Genomic DNA, 21,777 nt, shown 5'->3' on the forward strand with positions numbered 1-21,777 from the left:
GCTGCGGCCATATCCTTGCCTTAGCTAGGCCATGGGGCAGTGAGGGCAGCCTCTGGGCCAGTAGCAAGAAGTCACCCTGCCTGAGGGCACCCACCCAGGACACCTGGGAGGCAGCAGCCTCTAGGCAGTCAGCAGCCCCAGATCTGCTGGGACCACAAGGGCCTGGGGACCTTTGAAGACTACTGCCAAAGAAGAGGGAGCAGCATCTTCAGAGCCTCCCTGGTGTGGCCTTGCCTAGGACTCAGGATCCACGAGCCAGCTGGCAGAAACCCACCCCTGCTTCACTCTGTGTAAATCCCTAAGAATTTCCAAGAGCCCCCTCAGAGGAAGGCTACAGAAGGCTGGACACTGTGCAGCCCTAGCACAGGGCCTGGAGCATCCTTGAATGAGGTGGATGATTTGAGCCTTATGAGGCCTCTCTCTTAGCCTTTGAGAAGGGATCATGGTATCCTGGATAGGTTTTTGGATTCCCGAGGTAGCTCAGGTGTGCACCAACAGGCATACTGCTGCCTCAGAGAGCTGGGCAAGATGCTCTTTGGAGTAAAGGACATTGCACGGTTGGAACACGGGTGCCAGGCCCTCGAGGTGGACAGTTACAAGTCCCTGATGATCCTGGGTATCCCAGAAGACTTCAACCACGAGGAATTGGAAGAGATCATCCAGGCCCCCCTAAAGCCTCTGGGCAAGTTTGAAGTGGCTGGGAAGGTCTTCCTAGAAGAAGATCAATCCAAGGCAGTCATCATTAGGCTGGCAGAAGACATCAGTTATGCCGTGATCCCCCAGGAGATCAAGGGCAAGGCTGGCATGTGGAGAGTGGTCTGCATGCCCTGGAAGCAGGATATTGAATTCCTGACCAAGCTGAACCTCTTCCTGCAGAGTGAGGGCCGGACGGTGGAGGTTGTGGCCCACGTCCTGAGGCAGGAACTGTGTCCGACAGTGACAGGCCCACTTTCTGCCTGCCAGAAAGTGCCATGTACCCCAGCCCGGGAGGAAGCCTGGGGCTGGGGCCACTGCCATGGTGGATAGGGTATCATCTCTGGACTCAGCGGAGAAGGAGAACAAGGCTGGAGATGGTAAGAAAGGCAAGCGAAGCACAAGAAAAAATGTTGCCGGCACCATGCCTCTGATAAGAAGCTGTGAGGTGATGTGGGGTGGGCGTAGGGCTGGCTGAATGAAGGTGGGTGTCGGCTGAGTGGGTGTGGGTGACCACTGTGGGAGGGTGGATACCCTCTGAGTTTGGGCAGTGCCAGTGAGTGTGGATAATGCAAGTGAGAATGGATATCGTTCACATGATTGGGTAACTTCTGAGTGAGAATGAATAACTAGTCATCTGACTAGTGTGAGTGAAGGTGGGTATTTTTATCTGTTACTTTGTGGGTTACATCTGAGTGGATATGGTTAACATCTAGTTAACTGTGGGTCACTCATCCATCCATTCATTCATTCTACAGATATTTGTTGCACACATACTATGTCCCAGGCACTGTTCTAGCAGCTGGGGATACAGAACTGGACAAATCCAAAGTAACTTTCTGCCTTCACGGCCCTCATAGTGAGTGGGTGACCTTCGAGCTACTTGGGTACATCTGAGTGGGCGTGGGTACCATTTGAGCAGAGGTGGATAATATTGGGTTGAGTAAAGATATTCATTTCAATAAATATTTCCTGGGCACCAACGGTGTACCAGGCACTGGGGATACATCAGGGAACAAGAGACCCAAATCTTGCCCACGTGGCACCTATATTCAATATTGAGTAGACGCGGGTAGCATCCAAGTTGTTTGAATCCTTGAATACATGGGAGCAAGCATGGGTACGATTTGAGTGTGTGGGTAGCATCTGAATATGAGTATGTAAGCTCGAGTGAAAAATATTTGAGTAGTTGTGCTCAACATTTAAGAATGTGGGAATGGGAGTTCCATTCTGGAGCAGTGGAAACGGATCCCACTACAAACCATGAGGTTGCGGGTTTGATCCCTGGCCTTGCTCAGTGGGTTAAGGATCCGCCGTTGCCCTGAGCTGTGATGTAGATCTCAGACTCTGCTCAGACCTGGCATTGCTGTGGCTGTGGCTTGGGCTGGCAGCTGTAGCTCCGATTAGACCCCTTGCCTGGAAACCTCCATATACCGTGAGTGCGGCCCTAAAAATCAAAAAAAAAAAAAAAAAAAGAAAGTGTGGGAGTAACGTCTGAGTATGCGTGTGGGCTTTGTTTGAGTGGTGAGTGAGGGTAGCTTCTGAGTGAGGAAGGGTGTCAAAGATCAGCGAACTACGTCTCGCAAACGGCAGATGCCGCCGCAGGACCAGCTGCGCAGTCGCGGTCAGAGCAGAGCAAGGCATCTGTCAGAATGGAGACCACGGGCGCTTGCTAAACCTCTCCGAGGAAATGGAAAATGAGAAGCTGGGTCCGGAATTCCAAGGGTTTGCAGGTCTCTTATGAGGGTTGAGGAAAAGCCAAGCAGGAAGAACGTGTCAGCGAGGTCCGTGCTCCAGAAAAAGGACACTTAGCCCCTTCTCCATCCTTTGTGGCCTGAGGTTGGAGACAAACTCTTGCTGAGTGTGTTTTGTGGAGAAGGCCCAGATCCCTCCAGCTTTGCTGGACAATCCTATCTTTGCCAAGTCTAGAGTTGTTTTCTGCTTTTTCCAAGGATGTACCTCGACAAACTTTTCCGGAGTGGGTCACTCTTTTGCAGATGACAAGCAGAGACCATAGCTGGGAAATTAAACTGCCTCCTCGCCACATCTGAGGATCTTACAGCTTTGTGTGTGACTCTGAAAAAAGCTGTCGCTATTCTCTACATGCTGGATCTCTCTTACAGAGATGATCAGATGTGGGAGGGGCCCTTCTGCTCTAATCGGTGCCTGGAGTGAGGATATGGGTCTCCCCAGATTAAATCCCAGAAGCTCTGACTTGTGCTCCACTCTCTAAAATACAAAAGGCAGAATTTCCAGGGAATGGTCCAAAAGGAGATAATAATTGGAGTTTCCATTGTGGCGCAGCGGAAACAAATCCGACTAGGAACCATGAGGTTGCAAGTTCGATTCCTGGCCTTGCTCAGCGGGTTAAGGATCTAGCGTTGCCATAAGCTGTGGTGTAGGTCACAGACGTGGCTTGGATCTGGCGATGCTGTGGCTCTGGCATAGGCCAGCAGCAACAACTCCGATTAGACCCCTAGCCTGGGAACCTCCATATGCCGTGAGTGCGGCCCTAAAAGGACAAAAGACAAAAATAAATAAATTAAAAAAAAAAAAAAGGAGGTAATAATTAAGAGGTCACTTTCCAGAGTTATTGGTTGACAACATTAACGGATAGTCCCCAAGACTATAAGCTGAGTCTCCCGTGCTGGTGAAGAAAAACCACAAGAAAAGTAAAATCCAAATATCCTCGGATAGATGGAGTTAGCTCTTGTTCCAGATGTCTGACCCGTGAGGTTGCAGACTTCCAATTAGTTCAGGGATTTGCAAAGGTTTGAGCTGAATTTATTTTCAAAAATGCAATTTGAGGAGTTCTCTTGTGGTGCAGTGGGTTAAGGATCCCACATTGTCACTGCAATGGCTTGGGTCACTGCTGTGGCAGCACGTGTTCAGTCCCTGGCCCAGGAACTTCCACATGTCACAGGCGTGGTTGAAAAGAAAAAAATCTACATACCAGATTGAATTGTGATTGTGGAGATACTCCCCGCATACATTAGTGTGGTGGGCATCAGTCAGTTCTGTCTTCTGATCCAACCTCCTTTCTTCTTTCTGAAAGGCTACCCTGTTTTGGCCCCTGGCAGAGTCAAAGGTAGAAGTTCTTTCCCTACGCCCCCATCCAGGAGGCAGCCAGCATTCAGCCAGGATGCAGGCAAGTGACGCACCCTCAGGCAGTCAGAAACTCCTGTTAGAACCTTGCAAGACAGAGGAATTTTTAGAGTTCAGTTTCTTTGACATGACCTCAAACCTGGAAGACTCATTTTCCATCCATTCCCCAAGCTGGCTCTCCACCATCAGCCCAGCATTTCTTTTGTGCAATGGTTGGGATAAAGTTTTCCTGCCATCCTCACTCATATATTTGAACTTCTGCAAGTGCATCCATGGTCTAGAGGTCTGTAGCTCTCTACTTATCTTTGTATTTCATGCAAATTTCCAGCTCGTGCATACTCACAGACAGAATAATGTACTATTTTGTTTATTGTTCCCTCAGAGTCTAAGCTTGAATAAATGCTACACAAACCTCAGACACACTCATCTGTGGCATGCTGTTCTCCTACCAAGTTCCCGTCGTGGCTCAGTGGTAACAAACCTCACTAGGATCCATAAGAATGAGGGTTTGATCCCTGGCCTCACTCAGTGGGTTAAGGATCCAGCATTGCCATGAACTCTGATGTAGGTCACAGAGGAAGCTCGGATCTGGATTTGTGGAGTTCCTGCTGTGGCTCAGTGGGTTAAGAACCTGACGTAGGGGAGTTCCTGTTGTGGCCCAGTGGTAACAAACCCAAGCAGTATCAGTTGCCTCGCTCAGTGAGTTAAGGAGCTGGTGTTGGCATGAGCTGTGGCGTAGGTTGCAAACAGGGCTCAGATCCTAAGTTGCTGTGGCTGTGATAGCTGTGATGCAGGCCAGCAGCTGTGGCTCCAATTTGACCCATAGCCTGTGAACTTCCATATGTCGCAGGAGTGGCTCTAAAAAGCAAAAAAAGAAAAAGGACTGCTTTTGTGCTTCTTGTGGGTTTGGGGTGTTTCCCATACAACACTCATGCTGGTATACACAACGTGAGTGGTTGTTCAAGTTTGGCCATAAAACCCAAATATCCTACCACTTCTCTTTCTGGACCAAAGAGTTTCCTGAGCTTGCAAATCAAACTGTTGCATAAACAGTTGCCATTTGAAGCTGCTTATCTGTGTGGGTTAAGACAAGGCTGGCACACAGCAAACCCTAAGTAAATTGGATGTGTTGGCTGAGGGGAGGCTGTAGCTGGCCTTTAAAAACCCTCATTTTAGAGTTCCTGTTGTGGCTCCTGACTAGGATCCATGAGGATGAGGGTTCAATCCCTGCCTCAGTAGGTTAAGGATCCAGCGTTGCCGTGAGCTGTGGTGTAGATCGCAGACACAGCTCGGATCTGGTATTGCTGTGGCTGTGGTGTAGGCTGGCAGCTGTAGCTCTGATTGGACCCCTAGCTTGAGAACTTTCATATGCTGTGGGTGTGGCCTTAAAAAGCGAAAAATAAAATAAAATAAAATCCCTCATTTCCAAATGTGGGTTCAGTTAAAGCTCTTCATTGTTCTCTGAGGTTGATGCTATCTTGCATAAATGTGAACTCATAAAATAAATGGATGGTAGTGCAGTCAGAGCCTGCTCTGTGATATGTGAGGGGATCCATGGTAGATTTAATTTGGAAAAACAATCTGGCTGCTAAAAAAAAAAAATGTTTTGAAAACCACTTCCATAGGTTGCCTGAAGTTTTCCAGGGCTGCATTGTTTTTAAAATCGAGTGTTATCAGATCTCATAGCCAAGAGAACCCAAAACACACAGCTTTCTTCTGTCTCCTAGGTTTCCAGGGGCTGATGGGAAAGGTGAAACAATTTATCTGGAACAAAAACAATAACATCTGTCCCATGTCCCAGGCACTCTGCAAAGTCCTTCATTAACTCATTCACTGTATTTTCCCAGCCCTCAAGTCATGGGACTATCCATTCACAAACCCTGATCCAAAATCCTCCAGCCAGATGTGGTTCAGGGGGTTGGGTTTTAGGAAAGTAATACAGTGACTATATCTTATAGTGTGTTATTTGCCCCCAGGGGGATTTGTGCAGCTTGTGCAATCATATCCCTTAGTATTGTCATAGTAGAGAAGTATAGGATATTGACATTAAGTGAAACGAATTAAGACCATAAATAGGGGAGTTCCATGGTGGCACAGTGGGTTAAGTATTCCGTGTTGTCACTGCTGTGGCTTGGGTTTTATCCCTGGCTTGGGAATTTTGCATGCTGTAAATAGCTTCATGTCAGCCTAGATCTTGCTTCCAATTTTCCTTCCTTCTTCTTCTTCTTCTTCTTCTTCTTTTTTTGGCCACATCTACAGCATATGGAGTTTCCTGGGCCAGGGACTGAATCTAAGCCACCACAAGACAACACAGGATCCTTAACCCACTGTACCACAGCAGGAACTTCTTGTTTTTTTTTTTTTTGTTTTTTTTGTTTTTTTTTGGTCTTTTTGCTATTTCTTGGGCCGCTCCCGCGGCATATGGAGGTTCCCAGGCTAGGGGTCGAATCGGAGCTGTAGCCACCGGCCTACGCCAGAGCCACAGCAACTCGGGATCCGAGCCGCGTCTGCAACCTACACCACAGCTCACGGCAACGCCGGACCCTTAACCCACTGAGCAAGGGCAGGGACCGAACCCGCAACCTCATGGTTCCTAGTCGGATTCGTTAACCACTGTGCCACGACGGGAACTCCTTTTTTTTTTTTTTAATGCAAAGCTTTCAGAGCTTTGATTTCAGAAGAGGCGATATGTGATTACAAACTCTACTCTTATCATGATCATCTTCTCAGTCTATGGTTTAAGAAAGTGATGCTCAAAAAAAGTTAAGTGACTTGCCTAAGGCCACGCAAAAAAAAACTCAAGAGAAATTGGAACTCAGGTCTTTCTTTTTTTCCTTTTTAGGGCTGCACCTGAAGCATATGGCAGTTTCCAGGCTAGGAGTTGAATAGGCGCTGTAGCTGCTAGCCTATGCCACAGCCACAGCAACGCCAGATCTGAGCTGCATCTGCAACCTACACGGCAGCTTATGGCAACACTGGATCCTTAACCCACTGAGCGAGGCCAAGGATCAAACCTGCATCCTCGTGGATACTAGTCAGGTTCTTAACCCGCTGAGCCACAACAGGAACTCCCAAATTAGGTCTTTCTGACCTCGGACTATGTCTCAACACAGATCCCCAAAGAAGGGGATTGTCACACCATGGGTTGGGGGGAATCACATGAAGAAGCACCAGTGTTGGTCAGGAGGCGGAGGGACAGGGGGAACCATGGACAAGAGTCTTTAGTGTGGTTTCTTCTCGGGGGGAGCATGCACAGGTGCAGCATGCAAAAGTTCCCGGGCAAGGGATCAAACCTGTGCTACAGCAGCAACCAGAGATACATCAGTGACAACGCCAGATCCTTAAGCCACTCCGCCATGAGGGAACTCCTTTATTGTGGTTTCTGCAGGAAGGAATGAGTGAGGCAGGGTAGGAAGGCTTAGGATTGGCAAGTTTGAATGATTCCATCAGGCTCTGGGACAAAGGGGCCGTCTCTAGTTGTCCAGGACCTGGCTCTGGGGTGAAGAGAGCAGGTGGATGGTGGCCCCGACTATGGGGGCCTGATACGGAAGTACTGAGGCTGTGGGCTCTGCACCGGGTATTTGGTTCACGTTTGTAGAACAAGTGCGAGGGCAAGCATTCTTCCTTCTCTCTAGGAATTGTCTAACTCTGGAAGGAGCAGTCCCTCAAGGGTCAGCAAGGCCCCGGCTGTCAAAGCATCAGTGTACAGAAAGTAGAAGATGTGGTTAATACCGTGCTAAACATACAACACAGAGAGAGAAATATCTGTGTAAGTGCATAGAGGAGAACTAAACCTGAAATTCCTCTCATCAGCTGGCTCACTAGGCAGCCTGCCAGCTAAGGCAGCGGATGCCAATGTAGAGGTATTGGGCAGATGGCCTGGGTTTGAGTCCTGACTCCTCCACTTCCCAGAGCATGTGCCTGGGCAACCCACTTAACCTCCTTGTGCCTCAGCTTGCTTATCTGGAAAATAGGGATAGTGGGAACCTATATTGCCAGGTTTGGGGAAGAAGTAAACCTGTTTAGACATGTAAATGACTTAGCACCGTGGCTGAGAGGGGCAAGCTGTTAAGTGCTGGCTGTTGGGATCCCAGGTCCAGTAATGGTTGTTTTGCATTAACAAACAACACGTCAGCCTGGTTTTAGAGCTCAGATTCCTGAACTTGATAATCTAGTACGCAGCTCCCTCGGGACAGTATGTTCTCTGTGTGCTGACAAAAGGCTGCTTTGCAACATGGGATGCCAGAGGGCAGACTGGTGAATCTACCAAGGTAATGACCTTCAAGAGACAGTACCCACCTCTCCCCTGGCATCAGCAGGCACACGATGGAAGGAGTGTCAACAGATTTGGAGCTACACAGGCCTGGGTTCAAATCTTGACTCTGCCACCTATTAGCTGTGTGCCTTCAGGGAGCTGACTTCACCTTTCTGGGCCTCAGTTTCCCCATCTGAAAAGTGCAGCTAATGTCGCTCATGTCCAGATTCTTTGCAACAGAAAGAGTGAAAGACATAGGTTCTGGGAGTTCCCACTGTGGTGCAGCGGAAATTAATCCAACTGGTATCTATGAGGATGTGGGTTCAATCCCTGGCCTCACTCAGTGGGTTGGGGATCCAGCGTTGCCGTGAGCTGTGGTGTAGATTGCAGACGAGGCTCGGATCCCTCGTTGCTGTGGCTGTGGCTGTGGCCGTGGCTGTGCTCAGCAGCTGTAGCTCCGATTCGACCCCTGGCCTGGGAATTTCCATATGCCGTGGGTGCAGCCCTAAAAAGCAAAAAAGAAAAAAATAGAAAGAAAGAAAGAAAGAAAGGAAGGCTCTGAAATAGTCATAGCAGCTTTCATCATAAAGCTGCCACAACCCAGATCTCCACTGACCAGTAAATGGATAAACAAATTTTGTAGTATTCACGCAGTAAATTATTACATAGCAACTTAAAGGAGTGAACTACAGATACACATAGCAACATAGATGAATCTCAAAATCATGATGATGAGTTTAAAAAAAAAGCCAGACAAAAAGGACACGTGTTATATGATTCTTTTTATATAAAACTCTAGAAAAAGCAACATTTGAGGGGCAGAAATCAGATCAGTGGTCTAGGGTAGGCAGAAGGGGACTGCCACAGGAGTTCCCATCATGGCGCAGTGGTTAACAAATCCGACTAGGAACCATGGGGTTGCGGGTTCGATCCCTAGTCTTGCTCAGCGGGTTAAGGATCCGGCATTGCTGTGAGCTGTGGTGTAGGTCGCAGACGCGGCTCGGATCCCACATTGCTGTGGCTCTGGCATAGGCCGGCAGCTACAGCTCCGATTAGACCCCTAGCCTGGGAACCTCCATATGCCGCGGGAGTGGCCCAAGAAATAGCAACAATAACAACAACAACAACAACAACAAAAAAAAAAGACAAAAGACCAAAAAAATAAATAAATAAATAAATAAAATAAAATTTATCATAATGGACATTTTAAAAGGATACATCATGTAGTTCCTTTGTGGCTCAGGAGGTTAAGGGTCTGGCATTGTCACTGCAGTAATTCAGATCGCTGCTGTGGTATAGGGTTTGATCCCTAGCCCAGGAACTTCCACATCCCATGGGTGCAGCCAAATATATAAATAAAAGGTTACGTTAGGAGTTCCCATTGTGGCTCAGTGGGTTAAGAACCCAACACAGTGTCTGTGAAGATGCAGGTTCAATCCCTGGCCTCACTCAGTGGGTTCAGGATCCAGTGCTGCCCCAAGCTGCGGCATAGGCCAGGAGCTGCAGCTCCAATTCTACCCCTAGCCCAGGAACATCCATATGCTGCAGGTGCAGCCCTAAAAGGAAAAAAAAAAAAAAGACTATGTTACACAGGATATAAAGTATACTTTCATAAAGCTGACTTGTTTTTTAAAAATGAAATAGAGTGAGGTAGTCTGAAGGCTTACTGGCCCAACTTCCTCATCTGTAAAATGGGTTGATAATAATAGTATCTATTGCTGAAGGTTTTCATGAAGACTCAGAAAGATGCTGTCTGTAAGATCAACGGCACAGTAAGGGGGAGGCAACTTTACAGGAAACTTCGGTGTGAGACATGTAAATGCCCAAGGTTTCCTAGACTCCTGAGAGAAGCGAGGTCTAACCATTGGGTCGCCCTGGTGCGAGGCAGGTGAAGAGAGACAGGCAGCAGATGGAAGCTCTGCAGGCTGGGGCAGGAGCATTTTAAAACACTGTCAAAATTGCCGTCAGGCAAAACTGGCTCCCGAGTCAGAACACTGCACAAGAATTCTTTTATTTCAGGGATAATTGTTCTTGAGAAACAAGGTCAAGGAATACAACTTGAATTTGTTTTTGGCCAAGCCCATGGCATGCAGAAGTTCCAGGGCCAGGGATCGAACCTCCACCACAACAGTAAACTGAGCAACTCGAACCCATGTCACAGCAGTGACCTGAGGTACAGCAGTGACAACTGCTGGATCCTTAATTAAGTTTATGGAAGTTCCCTGGCCAGGGATCAAACCCAAGCCTCTGCAGTGACCTGAGCCGCTGCAGTTGGATTCTTAACCCACTGTACCACAGTGGGAACTCTTGATCTCATTTTAAGTAATTATATCTGCAACAATTCCATTTCCAAATAAGGTCACTTTCTGAGTCCCTAGGGTAGACACCTTCCCTCTTAGAAGTAGAATGTTTTAACTTGGAGTTTTCTTTGCTGGAGTCTGGGGAATTAGTAGCCACACTAGAGGGTCTGGATTCCTGTCCTGTGGCTCCTGTAATAAATGACCGTAGATCGGCTGGCTCAGGACAACAGTGATATATAGTCTCTCACGGTTGGTACTGCCAGCCAGCAGGACAAAATCAAGGTGTTGGCAAGGCTACACCCCTCAAAGGCTTTAGGGGAGGAGCTTCCTTGCCTCTTCCAGCTTCTGGTGACTCAGGTGTTTCTGGGCTTGTGGCCTCATCACTCCAGGCTCTGCCTCCACTGTCACATGTCCTCCTCCTATTCAGTACATCTTTTCTGTGTGCTTCGATCTTTTAAGGACACTCCTAGCAGCAGTTAGGGTCCATGCACATAATCCATGGCAATCGCATTTCAGATTCTTACAGACATCTGCAAAGACCTGTTTCCAAATAAAACATTTTATTTATTTATTTATTTACTTATTTATTTATTGTGTTTTAGGGCCACACGTGAGGGATATGGAGGTTCCCAGGCTAGGGGTTGAGTCGGAGCTTCAGCTGCCGGCCTGCCACAGCCACAGCCACATGGGATCTGAGCTCAGTCTGTGACCTACACCACAGCTTATGGCAACGCTGGATACTTAACCCACTGAGGGAGGCCGGGGATTGAACCTCATCCTTGTGGATACTAGTCAGGTTTGTTACTGCTAAGCCACAACGGGTTCTCCTAAAACATTTTCAAATTCCAGGGATTAGGACCTGAAATCTTTGGGTAGACATTATTCAGCCTGTGAGCCCCCCTCCTTTAAAGGGCCCCTCTATGTTGCTAAAAGTGGACAAATTATAATTTCCAATCTGGCTCTTGGCTGGTATTGTACTTCCAGTTGGCAGAGTTCCTCTGGGGACACTTAGTTCCTCTGCTGTTTCTGCTCAGCCTGGCCAACCAGCACCTCTGTCAGAGTCATTTGGGAAGGTTTTTTTTGTTTTTTTTGTTTTTTTTTTTTTTTTTTTTTTTGGTCTTTTGTCCTTTTTTAGGGCCGCACTCGCTGCATATGGAGGTTCCCAGGCTAGGGGTCTAATCAGAGCTGTTGCTGTCAGCCTACACCACAGCCACAGCAATGCCAGATCCTAGCCTTGTCTGCAACCTACACCACAGCTCATGGCAACGCCTGATCCTTAACCCAATGAGCGAGGCCAGGGATGGAACCCGCAACCTCACGGTTCCTAGTCAGATTTGTTTCCTTTGCACCACGACAGGAACTCCCATTTGGGAAGATTTTTTAATGCAATAACCTACCCCCACCCTAAGACATTCTGATCCAATAAATTGGACTCAGGAAACTGATTTCTAAAACTCCCCAGTAATTCTAATGAGCAACCAGATTTGATAATCACTGTTTTAGAGAAATGTGCCACCTGAATGAATGAATGGACGATTCTTCAAATATATGGTTGCTCTAACCATTGGTTTTGCTTCCATACTCAGTGAACAGCCTTCTGATTTTGGAATGAGGAGGGTGGGAGGCAGGGGTGACCCAATTATGTGGGCAGAGTGTGGACCACAAGGCTGCTTCCTGCTGTACATGTTGAGAACCTACTATGTGCTGTCATTTAACCCAATAGGATCTGCTTCAGCAGTTAACAAACCCGACTAGTATCCATGAGGACTCGGGTTCTATTCCTGGCATTGCTCAATGGGCTAAGGATCTGGTGTTGCCATGAGCTGTGGTGTACGTCACAGACGTGGCTCAGACCCTGCATTGCTGTGGCTGTGGTGTAGACCAGCAGCTACAGTGCCAATTGGACCCATAGCCTCGGAACTTCTGTATGCCACAGGTGCAGCCCTAAAAAGACAAAAGACAAAAAAACCCTGAGATTGATCTGCTTTAACTGATATGGAAAGACTTCAACACATGCTTTTAAATGAAAAAAGCAAGTTTTTAGCACTAGATCTAGCCTAATCCCCTCACTCATTCATTCAACAAATATTTTGAGCGCCTACCAGCACTGTTCTAGATTCTGCAAATTCAGCAGTGAACGAACCAGACAAATATAAATCTCTGCTCTCATAGGGCTGGAATTCCAATAGGGTGAGACAATAAATAAGAAAATACCAGGAAGCGATGTGGTGAAAATAATTCAGGATGATGTTAAAAACCCTCATGAGGTAAATTCTAAAGTTATCCCTGCAAGAATTTTTTTCCTGGAAAGCACAGAGGTATTTAATTGAGATTACTCTGGGGGAAGGGGCTGGAGGCTTAGGGCTGGTAGCTAGACATTTTTTATTTTACACGGTTCGGCAATTCCAGCATTTTCGTAACATGTACTTGTCACCTTTATTATTATTTTCTAGAGTGGCAACCAAGGGTAGCTGGGTAGAGAGATTTGAGCCATGTTTTGTTTTCTTTCTCCATTCTTGCTGGGTTTTTCATTTCTTTTAAACAAGTATAAAAGTGGGAGCTGTAATTATCGTTTTTTCTGGGGCGGCTGGAGAATCTCGCCTGCCAAAGAACTGGGAATCTAAATCCCTCACAGCGGAACTGCCCAGGGGTTGGCAATTTTTGCAAAAATGTTGAACATTTGGGCTTTTATTTCTAGGATAATCTCCACCACCCCACCCCACCCCCGCCTCCGCCACATACGCAACTTTTACCAGTTACAAAACCCAGTGTCTCATCTGCGAGGTCATTCCCACGTGGAAGCCTTGACTTCTCAGGGCTGGATTCTTAAGTCAACATTTAGAAATTTTTAGTTTCGGGCCCCTACAAAACAGCTTTTCAGAGAAACTGACGAGGAAATCAGGCCTAGAGATGGGAAAAGAAGCGGAGAAGAGGCGCTGCCCTGCCCCGCCCACCCTCTCAGAGCAGCCTCTAGCGAGGGAGCGCGTCTCCTCGTCGCCATGGAGACCGCTGGGAGGCGGGGCTAGAAGCTGTGCAAAAAAGGGCGGGGCGCGGTTGGGGGGCGGGGACTGAGCCCGGGGGCAGTTGGGATGGACTTTTTGAGGAGAAAATACAGCAAAGCCTAAAGACCTGGCTCTGTAAAAGCAAAAACAATCCAAATGAGCCAATAATTGTACAAAAATTTCCCTGAGACCTTAGCCGTCCTCTGCCTGCCAAGTATCTTTCTTTCTTCTTTCCCTCTCTCTCTTCCCGCTTACCCCGAACATCTGCCCAGTTCCTTCACGAGTTAAGTGAAATCACATGCTGTGAGTTAAACGAAATTATATGTGTTTATTTTATTTTATTTGTTGTTGTTGTTGTTGTTGCTATTTCTTGGGCCGCTCCCGCGGCATATGGAGGTTCCCAGGCTAGGGGTCGAATTGGAGCTGTAGCCACCAGCCTACGCCAGAGCCACAGCAACTCGGGATCCGAGCCGCGTCTGCAACCTACACCACAGCTCACGGCAACGCCGGATCATTAACCCACTGAGCAAGGGCAGGGACCGAACCCGCAACCTCATGGTTCCTAGTCGGATTCGTTAACCACTGCGCCACGACGGGAACTCCATATGTGTTTATTTTTATACCTTATATTAGAGTCACTAGTTTACCCGGGTTTTTTGGTGTTTGGGGAATTTTTTTTTAACATTTGCATACATTAAAATTGGTCTCCTTTGTAATCCAATAATACAATACCATGCATTGCAAAACTATCCTGAAAAGGGTCCTTGACATGGAAAAGGTTAAGAATTCCTAAGCTAAAGGGTCCTCAAGAGGGTAGAGACTGCTCAGTAATTTGGGGAGGGTGCAGTATGACCTCTGAAGTGATAACCTTTTGCAACACCCTAGCGCCTAGTGCTTAAGGATCCAGTATTGTCACTGCTGTGGCATGGGCTAGATCCCTAGCCTGAGACCTTCTGCACGGCCAACAACAAAAAAAGATGACATTTGAGCAGAGGGAGATTGCCAAGAGAAGGTAGGGGCAGAACTTTCTGGGTGTTGGGACCAGTGATGCAAAGGACCTGAAGGTGGAGGTAAGCCCGATTTATTGGATGACCAATGAGGAGGCAGGTGTGGCTGGAGTGGAGTGAGGAAGAGAGAAAGAGAGCGGGAAGTGGGACTTTGTGGGTGATGGCGAGGACTTTAAAATTAGAGGAGAGGAGTTCCCGTCGTGGCGCAGTGGTTAACGAATCCGGCTAGGAACCATGAGGTTGCGGGTTCGATCCCTGCCCTTGCTCAGTGGGTCGGGGTTCCGGCGTTGCCGTGAGCTGTGGTGTAGGTTGCAGACGCGGCTCGGATCCCGAGTTGCTGTGGCTCTGGCGTAGGCTGGCAGCTACAGCTCCGATTCGACCCCTAGCCGGGGAACTTCCATATGCCGCAGGAGCGGCACAAGAAATAGCAAAAAGACAAAAAAAAAAAAAAAAAAAAAAAAAAAATTAGAGGAGAGACAGATCTGGCTTAAGTTGCTAGGTTGGGGGTGGATTGATTATAGGCAGTGAGAAGGAAGCAGGGAGCCCCACGAGGAGGGATTTGTATGGATCCAGGCAAGCATTGAGGGCAGCTGGACATGCGATGGCTTTTAAGGGGTCAAACAGCCTAGCACTCTCAGGAGGACGCAGATCAGCTGTATCTTCAGAGCCTGGAGTTAGTTCTAACGTCTGGGATCTGGTTCAAATATCTGGCTCTCCACTTCGAACTGTGCAATCGGGGACCAGCCTCAGTGTCCCCAGCTGTAAGGAGATGATAGTGAAGGCATTCACCTTTCGGTGTAGCTCTGCAGATTCATAACAGGCCCACTCAGGATGCCTGGTTTCAAAGAAAGCATCCATGCAGGTTAACCGTTATTATTACTAAGGCAGTTGTTGCTGTGCATGTGGTTGCCTCACAGTTACCCAAGAAGCTTTGCGAATCCTGACCCTTTAATTTAACTTATTTCAATTAACATTTTTGAGGTATCTGAGGTCCTTCAATTTAATTTAACTTATTTCAGTTAACATTTTTGATTGTTAAAAATTGAAGCACTCCAAAATGATAGAGTGAAAAGTCATGTGAAAAGTGAAAAGCCACCTCCGGGGTCCCCAGATATAGCCACTGTTGGCAGTGCTTCTACACATGACAAATGTATGTATACACCTAGGCCCTTTGGTCTACACACACATTAGACTGTTTCAGAATCAAATCCAGGTTCAGTCTTCTTCCTGGCCATGTGACCTTGAGCAAGAGATTGATTTTATTTCCTCAGCTGTACAATGGGAATGAGCATCGTATTATCTGTATCCTGATGTTTTTGTGTGAATTTTATGAGTTAATTTATAAAAAGCACTTAGCATGGTCCTTCGTACGTAGGAAGTGCTCCCTAAAATGTGTTTATTCTCAGTCACTTCTCTTTTTCATAACGGCCTAGTATTTCACCGTTAGTCCCTACCGGTGAACAATTAGGTGCATTCATTCACTCAAAAATATTTCTTGAGCACCTACTCTGTGCCAAGCCCCATGATGAGCTGCAATAAGACCTTGATACCAGGTTCTTCACCCACATGTCTGGGTATATGGCTAGGAACTGCCGGTACCCAAAGTCACTTAATTTTAAGATGGTACTATACTGTCAGTGGCTTTCCAAGGGATTGCCCGATGATGAGCGCGCCCACCTTCAGGGCTGGGCTGGAACCCGCACTTTTGGGACGGTAGTTTCGGGAACTGCTGCCTTTCTCAGAGAAAGCTGCTGACGTGGGCGTCGGCACCGCAGGCCTTTGGCTTGGAAGCCGGGGCCCCTGAGAGGCCCGGGGCGCAGCCACACCCCTGGGGGGGAGGGCGGCGAGGGCGCCCCAAGGGGAGTGGACAGCCCCCCTGTCAGTCTTCCCCGAGTCCGGGAGTGTAAGCCGAGCAGGGAGAAGGTGGGCCTCATCCAGGGGGAAGGCGAGGAGGAACTTCCTGCCCGCGCGCGCACTCGCCGGCCCTGGGCGCGCAGGCTGGGGGCGGAGGCGCGTCAAGGTCAGCCTGGACCGAGGTGGCAGCCTGCCTAGGGGCGGGAGACCCTCCTGGGGAGCTGGCTGCGGCCTCCAAGAGCCTCGGCCATATTGAACAGCCACAGCTGAGCCGTCTTTGTCTGCAAAGTCCTTTCCCAAGTTCCAGGGACGTCCCCTGTGCCTGGCACAGGAAGAGCCACCAGCAGTCCTTACACTGAGTTGGAGCCGGGACACCCATTTACAGCTTGCGGCGGGCTTGGAACCTTGAGACTCCGACTCACGTAAGCACCCTGAATCGATTCCCACCAGTCCTTGAGGGGAGCGAACTGGATCACGACCCGACTTGTTGCGGGCAGAGAAACTGGGAGGTGAGATTCCCGGCCGCGCTCTTGGGACCGCATCCCCACCCCAAGACTCGGCGCTGCGAGTAGTTTGGGCTCCTTGCCCGCACTTTAGATTTCACCCTGGAGATCTTAAAGACCCTCGAGAAAAGCCACGTGGGGGGCTGGTTCCCCTGGGGCTTCCTCCCTTCCCCTGATTGCCTGATCCTCTGGAGCGTCCCCGACATCTGCAAAGATGTGGATTTGGACGTCCTCGTGGAAGCCTTGAAGCCGGTGGGGACATTCAAGAAGATCGGCAAGGTGTTCCGCCGCGAGGAGGACTCCACGGTGGGGATGCTGCAGATCGGCGAGGACGTAGACTATTTGCTCATCCCCCGCGAGGTCAGGCTGGCGGGAGGCGTCTGGAGGGTTATCTCCAAGCCCGCCACCAAGGAGGCGGAATTTCGGGAGCGGCTGATCCAGTTTCTGGAGGAAGAAGGCCGCACCCTGGAGGATGTGGCCCGCATCATCGAGAAGAGCACCCCCCACCCGCCCCAGCCCCCTAAAAAGCCCAAGGAGCCCGGATCGAGGAGGAGAGTCCCGCAGATGGTGACGCCACCTCCTCGGCTGGTCGTGGGTACTTATGACAGCAGCAATGCCAGTGACAGCGAGTTCAGCGACTTTGAAACCTCCAGAGACAAGGATGACAAGGACCACAAAGGCACGGGGCGTGGAAGGAGGCTGCGCAAAATGCCTGTCAGTTACCTGGGCAGCAAATTCCTTGGGAGCGACCTGGAGAGCGAGGATGACGAGGAACTGGTTGAGGCCTTCCTGCGGCGAGGAGAGAAGAAGCCCAGTGCCCCGCCGGCCCGCCGCCGTGTGACCCTGCCAGTGCCCATGTTTGAGGACAATCCGGGACCCCAGCTGTCCAAGGCTGATAGATGGCGGGAATATGTCAGCCAGGTGTCCTGGGGGAAGCTGAAGCGGAGGGTGAAGGGCTGGGCACCGAGGTCCAGCCCAGGGGTGGGTGAGGCCCGGCAGGCCTCTACCAGGGTGGAGAGGGATGGCGCATCGGTGCCAGGCAGCTCAAGCCTCGGGGAGGACAGGGGAAATGCAGGAGATGGGCGGGTGCCTGAGAATCCCCCAAGTCGGTGGAGACCCAAAATCAATTGGGCCTCCTTCCGTCGTCGCAGGAGGGAGGAAGCCCCAACTAGAGCTCAGAGAACAGAGGCTGCAGATGATCAGAGGGCAGAGGTAGTAGTGGTCCCGGGGGCAGAGGCCATAGCTCTCCAGGGGGCAGAAGCTGTGGATAATCAGAGGGCTGAGGCCCCTGCTGCTCAGGGGGCAGAGGACCCAACTGTCCAGAGAGTAGAGGCTGCAGATAATCAGAGGGCAGAGGCCCTAGCTGTCCAGGGGGCAGAGGCGCCAGCTGTCCAGAGGGCAGAGGCCATTCCTGACCAGAGGGCAGAAGCTGCATGTAGTCAGAGGGCAGAGGCCCTGGCTGTCCAGGAAGCTGAATCCTCAGCTGCTTGGAGAGCCACAGGGGCAACCCCAGGAGCCAGGACCCGGAAACCGGTCAAGACAGTGAGGTTCCAGACCCCCGGCCGCTTTTCGTGGTTTCGAAAGCGCCGGAGAGCCTTCTGGCACACCCCCAGGTTGCCCACCCTGCCCAAGAGAGTCCCCAGGGCAGGCGAGGCCAGGAGCCTCAGGGTCCTGAGGCCTGAGGCCAGAGCAGAAGCAGAACATGAAGAGCAAGAAGATCAGCTGTGAGGCAAGGGCAGGGGGGGTCACAGAGGACCCTGCCACCTGTCACAGTATTGGCCAGCCAGGGTGTGTCCCTGACTCCCCTGCACTTGGGCAGAGATGCTATAATCTGTCCCCACACTTGAAAATGGAGATAAATCAAGGGCCTGGCAGTGCCCCTCTAATCTCCGCCTAACACCCCTCTTTTTTCTTGCTAAAATTGTATCTTTCATGCATTGATTTAAAAAAAAAAAAATACAGACTAGGGAGCTCGCATCATGCAGCAGCAGAAACGAATCCAATTAGGAACCATGAGGTTGCAGGTTTGATCCCTGGCCTCGAACATTGGGTTGGGGATCTGGTGTTGCAGTGAGATGTGGTGCAGACGCGGCTTAGATCTGGCATTGCTGTGGCTGTGGCGTAGGCTGGCAGCTGTAGCTCCAATTAGACCCCTCACCTGGGAACCTCCATATACCGCGGGTGCAGCCCTTAAAAAAGAAAAAAAAAAATACAGACTCTTCATAGCAACTCAAAGAATGTAAAGAAACCTATAGAACGGGGTTGCATCTCCCAAGATTTTAACTTCCTCAAGTGCAACTCTAGGTGCTCCACTTGAAAAGGGAGGCAGGGGAGAAATTCCTTCCCCTTCCCCTTTTTTCTTCACCATCTTGCCTGAACACTTACATTGACTGCCTCCTTGAACTTAAAAAGAAGGCACAGGTCAATATGCAAATAAACATGTTTACAAACTTATTTCCTGCCTCTGGGCCCAGCAACTGAAGAATGCTCCAGGGTGGTTTTGTCATGCCCTGTGTCCCCTTCATTCCCACCTCCATGATGGTGACCGTGTTCACCTCACTTTGCCTGCCATCCCTACACTTGATGGGTCCAGGGCTTGCCATTTACATGCGTTGTCCCATCGTGGTTCCCAGGTACAGAAGAATCACTAGGGAAACGTGTCCAAAATGAAGGTTCTGGGGCCCTTCATGCCAGAGCTGTGAATTGCTAGGGTGAGCTGTGCAAGCCAGGAGTCTGTTTCCATCAAGCCCCACAAACATCTCCTGGAGCAGCTAGGCTGCTGAACACCTTGAGAAAAATCACTGCAATAGGAACAGGCCACAAGGTGGACTGCGGTGTGTTGGTGAGCAGTATGCTGGGACTGGAGCTTTTAATCATGAGATCAGGTTGCTGCAGCTCTGGGAGCTGGGGACATCTCTGCTCGTTGTCTCGTGTCTCCCCCTCCCCCACCCTCACCAGGGGAAAAAGAGACAGTAAACGACCACTCCCCAGCCCGGATACAAGCAGGAGAAAAAGGAATTCGTGGAGGGAGGTCTGAAAACCAGCTTGGTCCTCCTGACTGGCAGGAGTCCTGGCCTGAGCTTCTTAGACCTGATTCAGTAGGTTTGTGGGTCTGGCCCCGGCCTGAGAATATGCATTCCTAAGAAGGCCCCAGGAGATGTGAATGCAGCAGGTTTCAGGATCTTATTTTGAGAACTACTGCTCTATGGGAAAGTCCACTTCCTGCAGCCCGGCGTTCAAACAACAGGCAGAGCCTTGAAGCCGCTAGGCGGTGGACCAGTGCTCCATGCACCTTTCGTGCTCAAGAGCCGTCGCGCCCACAATCTTAGCCATCGGTCTTGGCGCGCCACCTGGTGGATATCTGGGCCACGGCAACTGGCCTGAGTTGACGTTACCTTCACAGGCCTGGGCGTGGGGCGGGGGGAAGCGGCCTGTGTGAGGGGCGGGACCTTGCGGCCGGGCTTGAGGGGGCGGGAGCACCGGATAAGTGGAAAGGGGTGTTGTTTTTTGTTCCTGGAGCCCTAGCTTCTCCCTCCTGGCGGTTGTTGGACCAACTCACATCCCCAGGAATCTCAGGGAACCCGTCTCAGTTTGATCAGGTCCAAGGGCGGGACAGTTCCTGTCTAGGTCCCAGGAGGAGGAGGGGAGCAAGCTCCCGGCACCACCGGAATAGTCAGGGGTTACACGTGAATAAACCCGGATCGCCATAGACCTGGCTTGGGGCTTTTGCACAGGCTGTTCCTGCCTCCTTTGTGCGTTTCCCTCGGCCATCGGCCAGCCTCATCCCTCTCCCCTCCTGCCCTCCGGATTTTTCTCTCCTGCAACCACCCCCGCGCAGGGCAGTAGCTTGTACTCGTCTAGGAAGCTTAGGACCTTCGCTGCCTCCCACCCGCTGCCCCGCATGATGCTTACGGAGGGCCTGCACTTGTCCGTCTCGCGTCCTGCCACAGCCTGGGACCCGGGCCTGGATCCACGTCTTTGGTGGCCCGCCCGGCTCCCTCGAGCCTTTCCCGAGTCGCCGCCCTCTTCAGAGGCCGCCGCTTCTCCTCCATCCTCTTCTGGCAGCTCCCGGGCTTCCCGCGCAGGGACCAACCCGCGGCTGCGGGGCCTCTGAGGACTCTGCGCTCCGCGCTGTCCAGGCAGTAGTGTTGGGCCTGGACGCGCGGACACGGCTGGAGACACTCCTCTCGTGTCCCCTCAGTTTGGTTCCCACCCGGATGTAGGCTTCTAGCGCTTTCCTTGCCAAGCGTGTCTGGGATCGGGTTGCCAAGTCGGCGCAGTTCATCGGTCATTCAGCAGTTAGAAGCTGATCAGCCACGGGGCCTAACGGACCCCAGGAGCCGCCCAGCCCGCCAGCGCAGTGCCTAAGTGGCTCTGCGGCCCCTCCCGCAACTCTCCTCCCCTCCCCTCCCCCAACACCGCGAAGGCCCCTCGGCCCCAGCCACCTGCTGGCCCATGGGCACTGGTGGCAAATGGGAGTGAGCAAGGGGACGCTCTCTGGAAAACTGCTCCAGCCCAGCCGTAGTGGCAGCAGCAGCGACGTGAGACAGGGGTTCCACAAACCAGGCCAATCTGCCTGGTTTGTGGAACCTCAGCAGCTCATCGACCTGGGGCCATAGCACTTCCCCAGGGCGGCAGCAGGCCCTGCGTTCCTGATCTTCGGACAACCTGACCTTCCCTTTTTGTACTTTGCATGCAATACCCGCCTCACCAGTGCCCGCCATCAACAAAGGAAGTCAGGTGGGATGGACTGGGAGCTTGGGGTTCGTAGATGCAGACTGTTGCCTTTGAAACGGATAAGCAATGAGATCTTGCTGTGTAGCGCTGGGAACTATGACTAATCACATGATGGAGCATGATAATGTGAGAAAAAAGAGTCTATACATGTATGTGTAACTGGGTCACCACGCTGTACAGTAAAAAATTGACAGAACACTGTAAACCAGCTATAATGAAAAAAGTAAAAATCATTATATTTTTAAAAAAACAAAGGAAGTCAGTATGCTGTTTAGAAACAAAGTGTGGCAGGTGGCAGTCAGTGCTCTGAAATAAAGTGAG

At 50.4% G+C, this 21,777-nt stretch overlaps 2 protein-coding genes and 1 long non-coding RNA gene across 4 annotated transcripts; 2 read left to right on the forward strand and 1 right to left on the reverse strand.

The window, feature by feature from the left end:
- The first annotated feature begins 386 nt into the window (after positions 1-386).
- PNMA8C (PNMA family member 8C) lies at positions 387-1,279 on the forward strand. The gene is given in 3 exon segments (XM_084961226.1): positions 387-950; positions 952-1,085; positions 1,088-1,279. Coding segments are annotated over 3 exon segments (609 nt in total). The 5' UTR covers positions 387-528; the 3' UTR covers positions 1,141-1,279.
- Positions 1,280-8,816: 7,537 nt separating this feature from the next.
- On the reverse strand, positions 8,817-21,085 carry LOC146402399 (uncharacterized). Of its 2 annotated transcripts, none has more exons than XR_014806412.1 (2): positions 20,632-21,085; positions 8,817-10,893 (listed from the first exon to the last, which is right to left on the reverse strand). It is a non-coding gene; the product is annotated as an uncharacterized LOC146402399 (long non-coding RNA). The 2 variants fall into 2 exon arrangements; XR_014806411.1 differs by lacking the exon at positions 20,632-21,085 and adding an exon at positions 13,107-13,325.
- Positions 16,375-19,173, forward strand: CCDC8 (coiled-coil domain containing 8). Its single transcript, XM_003127233.5, has one exon. It carries the CDS (start codon positions 17,032-17,034, stop codon positions 18,445-18,447), a length of 1,416 nt encoding a protein of 471 aa, XP_003127281.1. The 5' UTR covers positions 16,375-17,031; the 3' UTR covers positions 18,448-19,173.
- Positions 21,086-21,777: the final 692 nt, after the last annotated feature.

This window comes from Sus scrofa, chromosome 6 (assembly GCF_054392235.1).
Source record: "Sus scrofa isolate SSC_HxYL_T2T_F1_AM1 chromosome 6, Sscrofa_HxYL_maternal_Yorkshire_Landrace_v2.0, whole genome shotgun sequence".
Taxonomy (NCBI): Eukaryota; Metazoa; Chordata; class Mammalia; order Artiodactyla; family Suidae; genus Sus; species Sus scrofa.

Bases quoted from the DNA above. Each gene is read 5' to 3' on its own strand.
- CCDC8 (XM_003127233.5), top strand. From the start codon at position 17,032: ATGCTGCAGATCGGCGAGGACGTAGACTATTTGCTCATCCCCCGCGAG.